An 8855-nucleotide genomic window follows, 5' to 3' on the forward strand; every position below is an offset into this window, starting at 1 on the left:
TTCTAAAAAAACTCCCAAGAGAAAATTCCAAAGGGGGGAGATTTTCCATAGAGCATCATCCTCCGGTCCAATCTTGTTTAGCCAAAAGGGCATGGTTATGACATTCATGATCTCTAAACCCCACCGCCCATCATCCCATGTGATCGATCAAACATTAAGGTTAAACACTTGGACGTTTTGAGATCTGATATAGCTTGGATATGATTTTTTTTTGTCCCTTCAATTTCATCTCATTTTACATACTTCGCTGAACTAAAAAAAAAAGATAGTAATTATGATGGGGAAACAATTAGCTTAGATTGAGAACATATTTTATTTGTAGTGTTTACAGGGAGAAGGGGAGTAGTTGAGTTATTTTTTGGGGCAAGCGTAGCCAGGAGGAGCTTCCATTCCGCAGGTCTGAATGAGCTCAAGTGCCACTGGCATTAAAACACTCATATTTAGCATCCTAAAGGTAAAAGTTTGGCAGAAGCAAAACGCAGCTTCTATCCCCATAAGCCCTCCCAGAATTGGGCAGCATTGATCAATTACAGGGTCGCCAATTCGGATGTGAACCAATCCTCCTAAAAGATCCACGCATGCCCCTAGCTTCATTGTGCCTATGGGGCAATTCTTTGGTGCCGGAGACGGTGGTTCTGGCATCGGAGTCAGTGCTGGAGACGGTGATGGTGGAGCCCAGTTCAGCCGCGGTAATTGCCATAAGGGAAGGGCTGAGGAAATGTTGAAAAGCATGGAAATGAGAATTATAGCTATTATGAGCTTCTTGGAAGTCTCCATTTATGGTTAAGTTTGATATGTTGGATTTGGAGCGTGACAGTACAGAAAGGGTACAGATCAGAGTGATTATGATATTCACCACGATGGACTCAAACAGCTCTGCAAATTAAATGCATGCACGTATAGTATGAGTATGACTACGTTACTTGATCACCTCATTATTCTTGAATTGGCTGCATGGCTTTTAATACTAATGATTGGAACCAAAATTTGTGGCGATCGATAATGAACATCCTGCAGTTTTAAGAGGATAGTCAATGATCCATAATTGGCGCATCTTTCTAGCTAATTGAGTTCTTGACTTGTTTGCTAGTCAGCATGAGTTAGTTAGTTGAGTTGAGGAGATAGTCAATGATAGCAGTACTTGGTGGATTAAATCAATTTACTTTTTAAAATATCCAGATTAATATATCTGTTGCAGAATATGGCAAAATTGCCAAATGATGACAATGGAGTTAATTGAATTGGGAATCAGGCTTAATAACAAAAACTTGTGTGTGACGGGTCGGGTCAAACTGAAATGTAATACTTATACCAGCTAATGCAATACTAAATCATGAACAAAGTATTACATTTCATCTTGATTTGACCCGTCTCACGTATAAATTAAAGGTCCATGTAACGGACTCACTCACACAAATTTGGCCCTTAAATACTTAAATTCGCAAAAAAGAAAAAAAAATGTTTGAACATCTTTCTTAGAGGTGATTTGTAAATGCCATTTTAAATTCTCTAATGATTACTTGAAGATTACTTGTTGGGACATCGATTCCAAACTTGGGCTGTGAATCAACCCAAAGCAATTGTAATGCACTAGAGTCAAATTTTATTGTGGTCCATGGGTCATATAGGTAGCAGCGTGGATTATGATATAGGTATAATTATACTTCAATTCATTTGGCAATATTGTTTTATTTTTCAGTTTTATTTTTCACACACATGCATTAGTTTTATTATAGCAATACAAAATGTATCATTTAATTCTACTACAATTTCATTTGACAATATACATTATTATTGCATGAACTCTATTTTTTGTTTCATTTTCTACCCACAATAGTTTAATTATAGTAATACTGAAGTATTATTTTAATTACACTCCAGGTTCATTTGACAAATATATGTTATTATATTACTATTTATTTTAGTTTCATTTTCCACTCACCAGTTTTCATTATAACAATACTAAATTATCATTTTAATTGTACTATAATTTTATTGACAATATACGTTATTGAATGACCTTTACTTTTTATTTTCATTTTTTACACACTAATTTTATTATAACAACATTAAAGTATCATTTTAATTTTACTATAATTTTATTTAATGATCATGGTCCACACAACGTTGTGTAAACCATGGTCGATGATATAAATACAGGAAGTAAAAACCAATTACAGGGTAAAAGAGTGGCCCTAGCTATGTATTTTCCGATCTTGACTAACCTCCAAGAGGTACCTGTAAAAGGCCAACACACACCTCTGTGGATGGGGATCAGTTCCGAACCCTCTAGATTGCCTTTAGAGACCGTTTGATATTTTTTTCATTAATTAGACTCTTGAAAATTTTTATTCACACAATTTTGAAAGACTTCATATACTCTAAATTGATTTTTTTTAGTACTACTGACTTCGCAAAAAAAAAAAAAAATCAATACCCCCACTAAGTTCAAACCTTTTATATGCTCTAAATTGATTGCCACCTAAACTTTAAAAGTTTAATTTGGATTGGTGAATACCTCCAAACTTTAAAACTTTATAAAAATCTTTAAAACTTTATAAACCTCAAGTTTAAGTACACCCTCAGTTAGAAATTAAATTTGGCATTTTAATAACAATTGGAAAGTTAAATTTACATAAAAAATAACTGAGTGATTAAATTTATACTATAATTATAATATAAATTAATGGATCAAAATTGTCATTTTCATTGTTAGTTTTTTATGATAGACACTGAAATGATGTGATTATTGAAGGGGCAAAAACAAAAATGTTCATGTGCTCCAATTTGGGAAGGGACCGCAATATATATACTTTTTGAGTTTCTTTTTTCAATCCCTTTCTTAAAATTAGTGTAATATGATATGAAATATCATCACTGTAAAACTAAAATGGCATATTCATTCCTCGCTAGTGTGACGAATTTGTAACGTTTTTTGTTACATTCAAAGGTTGAAAGTCAAAGATATGATTTTCTACTTAAAATCACGAAGGAATATGATTAGACTATTTTTTTTTTATTTTTTTTTAGAACATGATTAGACTATATTTATATTGATGATTTTGAGATGCGGTTAAAGGACTGTAATATGGTTTTTTATAATTTATGGATTACGTTGCAGCTTGTAATATAGCAAGTTGTAAGAAGAAAGAAACAAGTTTAATTTAGTGACACTATTGCATTGCTCAATTGAAATAAATAAAACAAATAAAATTAACATTAACAATACACATGAAATAAAATTACCATCAATAAATTGCTGTTCAAATAAACCCAAAGATACATAATTAATTTCAATCCACACTGTAGAGAAAGAGATACTAAGGCGTGGGTGGGTGGGGAGGAGGGGGGGTGGGTGGGAGTGGAATCATAAAGAAAGAAATCATAGGCTCGACATCCTTTCATGTCAATCCATCAAATCTACAGCTTAGACCCTGCAATAATATAAAAAATAAAAATAAAAACAAATAATGAGCCAAATTATATATTATAAAAAGAAAAATAAAAAGAAATTGAAAGTGATAGTGAAAGGCCATTGATTCATGTACAATGGAAACAAATACATTTAATTACCTTGTACTATATGAAACCTATTATTCATCATTTAGTCATCTGTATATTTTGTCTTCTTTTAAAATGGCATCATGTTTGCATGCAACTTGCACAGCTGTTCTTTTTGGCACAAAGTTTATATAGGACTACTTTAGTGAGTAGTAAATTAAATATCTATAATGCGTATTAATTAGTTAACTTTAAAAAAAAAAATTAAGCGAGTTTGACTCACAACCAGACCGCTTTTAAACTACTAAGTTGTCTCAATTTGTTGAACCCCTAATATTAGAAATGTCTCCCCATAAGTATCTAAACTAGAGGTCATTATCAGGCTGGGTTCTATAGTTAATACATTAAACATGATATGGGATGTCCTGCTTAATGTTGCACCTAACATTTTTCTTTAAAGTTACTCCTTTTATCCCAAGTTTGCTATCTAGTTTACTAATGATATTAATTTAAGGAAACTAGAGAAAATTACTTAATTCTTACTTTTTCCTCATAAAGGACCACATTATATTGTATTTCAAGAAAAACAAAAACTACACAAATGATGACAATACAAAAAATTAACTACACTTTTAGCAAAATGGGCATGAGGGTTAATGCAATATATAAAGTGAAATTGATGTTCACTAAATTTGTGAGATCTGTATAGTAACTCTCTGCAAAACAAGGTAAATGAATCACAATTACTACAATTAACATATTATATACTTGCCGTATGCAATTAACATATTATGTACCATTAATTTATTTATAGGTATATAATATATTAACTGAATATACTGTAGCTATGGAATCAGGACCTTAATTTATAATTTGCTTATGAATCCTGCATGGACTAGGGTGCAGTCTGATTTATTTCCAAATAAAAGACATGATGAGCATGCATTGTGGGGTTAGATATATATATATATATATATATATGTCACGAGATTGCATAGAAAAACACGTACGAGAATAATCCAACGTAGTACGTAATAATGTTATTTTGAGGGAATGAAAGAAAAATGGGTGGACTTAATTAACCTTATTAGGTGGTTTTAGACAGCGCAAGTGTATCCAGGAGGAGGAGTCTTGCCGCAGGTGACAAGGAGCTGAAGAGCGAGCGGAACGTAAATGCTGAGGTTGAGAGCCTTAATCTTCAAGGTTGTGCACAAGCAAGCCGCGGCTTCTAGCTCAACGAGGCCTTTAAGGATGGGGCAGCATTCATTCACGGCCGGGTCGCCGAGTCCGACGTGGACTAGCCCGCCGAGAAGGTCTACGCAGGCCCCGAGCTTCAGGGTGTCAATGGGGCAGGTCGCCGCCGCTGGTGGGCAGGGCTTGGCCGGGCCGGATGGTGGCTTAGTGATCGGAGGAATCACCGGAGGCAAAGTGATTGGAGGGATGGTAACTGGGGGTTTCACCACCGGCGGGAGGGTGATCGGAGGGACGGTGACTGGGGGTTTGACGACCGGCGGGAGGGTGATCGGAGGGACGGTGACTGGAGGTTTGACGACCGGCGGGAGGGTGATCGGAGGGACGGTCACCGGGGGCTTGACCACCGGCGGGAGGGTGATCGGCGGGACGGTAACGGGGGGTTTAACCACCGGTGGGAGGGTGATCGGCGGCACGGTGACCGGAGGTTTAACCACCGGTGGGAGGGTGATTGGTGGCACGGTGACCGGAGGTTTAACGACCGGTGGGAGGGTGATCGGCGGCACGGTGACCGGAGGTTTAGGCGTGGGCTTTTTGGGCTTGTGAATCGGCTTTCCGCAGGTGCCACAGCCCAAAATGGGAGTGGCGGAGGAAATGAAGAGCATGGAGATGAGAAGAAGAGCTGTTACCTTAGAGACCTCCATGGTTAAGTGATGAAGAAGGAAGGAAGAGAGAATTGCAGAGATTGTGCAGATAGGGTGAGGAGTTATATAGAACAGTGAGCTGAGTCGGTGAGTGTGAGTACAGAAAACAAACAAAATGCCCTAAAAGCAATGCATGTGAGTTATGAATAAGGGCTCTATGGACTGAATAGGAGATGCCAATTTTTGCTAGTTGTCAACTTAATCTTTTATAAGTTTCTACTTAAACTCATTATATGGTCCCAGTTAATTTGGAAAAAGTGGTGAGTGGATGAATAAAATTTTTAATCACAACAGTTATTAGAAAGTTTGGATCGGACTAAATTAGATTTTAACACTTCTTTGAAGGTTATGTTGGAGAGTTAACTATATAGTCTCCAAAGAAATGTTACGTTATTCTTCCTCTATATATCCACCGTATCCACAATAGAGATTTACAACATTTCAACACAAAGGTTGAAAGAATTCCTCAACTAAGAGACTTAATATAAAATTAAACTAAATCTTTTATTTGAGCTTGAAGTAAGTCTCTTAGAAATTCTGATTGTGGCATATGTAGCTTTTCAAAATGTTTGATCAAATTTCTTTGTTACTTCACTATGTGTGTTCATCTTGAGCATTCCATCTATTTATAGTTGAATTTCAAATTTGTCTAGGCAAACAAATTCGATTCACTGGCTTGGCTAGCTATTATAACAAAGTTAGAGTAAAAGCATCAAGTTAAGTCCATCTAGATGCATGCTCATTACATTAAAAAAAAAATTACCATTGTAATTTTTACCTATATTTTGTAAATATTTATTTGGTGATTTTTTATATATGGGTTTATATTAAAGTAAAAAAAATATTAAATTGGATTAATTTTTAATTTGTCAATTATCATTGTTATTTTGCCAAGTTATGATGTATCACTATTGTAAACTAATCAAAATTGTCAATATATTAAAGAAAATTTCATGATATGACCGAACAATTATAATCAATTAATATAAATAATCGTATCAATGGTCAATCAAGTGCAGTGCAATTTTTTTAAGGTTTATGTGTAAATATATATATAATGTCGAGTTGCATGGTATAATAATTACTTTATAAGATTTATGTGATTTTACCTTTATTTTGATCAAATAATTTGAAGCAACACTGGAGTCCATAATCAAGCATCATTTGTGTTTGATGCCAAAGCCAAGCCTAGTGCATTGAGGTTTCGCTGCATACCAATTACCAAGGCTACGCTGAGGTCGTAGCCAAACTGAAGCTAAGGTCATCCTAGCTTGCCATGCGCCAACTCCATGCAAAAGCCGAAGCCATGTCCTGCCTGAGCTAAAATCGAGGTTGCTCGTGTTGCGTGCCAAATTCCATGTTGAGGCAAGGCCACGTCGTGCAAGAACTGAAGGCAAGGTTGAGGTTTTGCCCAATCATTATACATGGACCACTAGCCGATTCATTTTTAGTATATATATTGAATGTGTATGTTTAGTATATTAAATGTTTATTGTTTAATTTGAATATTTAGGTATACTACTTAACAATGAATCTTTAATACATTAATAATGAACCTTCGTTATATTGTAGTCCACAATATAATTTACATGTTGTGTCGTGCTCAAGTTGAGGCGGCGGCAATGTTGTGGCCGATGGGCAAATTATACCGTAGACCATGGTCTACTTTACATTGTGGACCCTTGTGCAAAAAATATGTTGCAGTACCTAGGTACAAAAAATATGTTACAGACTTATCGTGTACTTCCTATCATTTTTTGCAAATTGTAATGATAGGAAGTGCACTGTGAAGAGAGATTTTAGCACCAAAGTAGTGTTCGGTCCACCTTTTGCTTAATTTAGCTCCAAAGTAGTGCACTGCCAAGAGGGTCCTGTTTCATTCTATTTATTACCAATTATTATATAAAATTATAAACTGAATATATATCTTTCAAAAAAAATTTTGAATATATACTGCAGTAGATTTTATGCTAGAAAAGGGTTTTCAAAAATAAAAAGAAGAAATGAAAAGGAATTTTTTTTAAAAAAAATGCCAAGTCATCGTCCACGTCAACATGCAACCTGCTAGATGGGGCGTTAACCTGCTATTAGGTGAAATTGCATACATTTTGAGTGTTGAGTGGCCTAATTGAACTTTTTTTTCGTCAGTGGCCAAATTACACTTTCACATTTCGTTCAGTGGCCAATTTGAACATTATTCCTATCCAATATATATTGTTACACAAAGTCACTTGTTTGATTCATCTCATTACAACATCACACCACTTGTGATATACATTGCATTGTAACACAATACCACTTGTAATTGTCTTCTACTCATGATACTACAAAGCCTTAGTCTACTCAACCATCTTCTGACTGACTGACTAACCAGTCCGACCGACCGACTGACTAAGTGTCCTTCTACTTGTTCACCATATACGTATTCATCGCGTAGTCATGAGTCCCGGTCGGTCCAATACCAATCTGTTTAAAGTTTTTAGAAATAAGAGTTGGAATCTACATTGTATTAGTAAATATATAAATATTGACACATAAGAATCTCAGTTGTAAGGTATCCCATAACTAATGATTTGCAGAACTATTATATCATAAACTTCTTAGGGATCCAAACTACTACAGACCATTAGCAATAATACAACAGAAATAGTAATAAAATTTTATTTTATTTTTTAATTTTAATGTGCAAGTTGCAGCTTGATTTATTTCCGTAAATTTGTTGTTTCTGAAGAATACAATAGGCATAAATCAAGAAGGACTGAAACGAACTGCGTATACGAGTTGATTTTCACGTGCATGCCCTTCTCAAAATCGTGCACCTAATGTGACATGTCAGCCGAGAATGAGAGTTATTCTAATTAAAAATATTTAAAAGGATTGTTATGATTAGTTAGTATTCATAAATGTTTTAATTATATTGAAGTGCAGCTTGATTTATTTCCGTAAATTTGTTGTTTCTGAAGAATACAATAGGCATAAATCAAGCACTGAAACGTAACTGCTATACTAGTCGACTTTCACGTGCATGCCCTTCTCAAAATCATGCACCTAATGTGACATGTCACTATGTTAGCCGAGAATGAGAGTTATTCTAATTATAATTTTTAAAAGGATAGTTATGATTAGTTAGTATTAATAAATGTTTTAATTATATTGAGTATTCATCGGTTTGAGAGTTGTAAGCATATTTATTGTATTAATTTTTTAAAAATAAAACGTGTTCAAATATTTATTGGTATGAAAATGGCAACAATACCCACAGTATCAAGTAAAAAAAAATATACTTACATACCTTTGATTTATGAGAAAGCACTGTTATCCAAAGGTGCAACAATGTTGTACTATACATAATTGACGGACTAAAATTAAGAAGGCCAATAGACAATTTCCCATTAAAAAATGGACTTGCATAAAATTTTGAAGTTATCAAACCAACTGTTCGACCAACTTGGTTGGGGT

General features: G+C 34.7%; 2 protein-coding genes across 2 annotated transcripts; both read right to left on the reverse strand.

Moving 5' to 3' along the window:
* Positions 1 to 351: 351 nt before the first annotated feature.
* On the reverse strand, positions 352 to 777 carry LOC116013034 (36.4 kDa proline-rich protein-like). The gene has a single exon (XM_031252695.1). The coding sequence runs from the start codon at positions 775 to 777 to the stop codon at positions 352 to 354; it is 426 nt and encodes a 141-aa protein (XP_031108555.1).
* Positions 778 to 3195: 2418 nt separating this feature from the next.
* LOC116014194 (36.4 kDa proline-rich protein-like) lies at positions 3196 to 5447 on the reverse strand. Its single transcript, XM_031254195.1, has 2 exons — positions 4585 to 5447; positions 3196 to 3434 (listed from the first exon to the last, which is right to left on the reverse strand). The coding sequence occupies exon 1, from the start codon at positions 5394 to 5396 to the stop codon at positions 4599 to 4601; it is 798 nt and encodes a 265-aa protein (XP_031110055.1). The 5' UTR covers positions 5397 to 5447; the 3' UTR covers positions 3196 to 3434; positions 4585 to 4598.
* Between the last annotated feature and the right edge of the window lie 3408 nt (positions 5448 to 8855).

This window comes from Ipomoea triloba, chromosome 3 (assembly GCF_003576645.1).
Source record: "Ipomoea triloba cultivar NCNSP0323 chromosome 3, ASM357664v1".
NCBI lineage: Eukaryota > Viridiplantae > Streptophyta > Magnoliopsida > Solanales > Convolvulaceae > Ipomoea > Ipomoea triloba.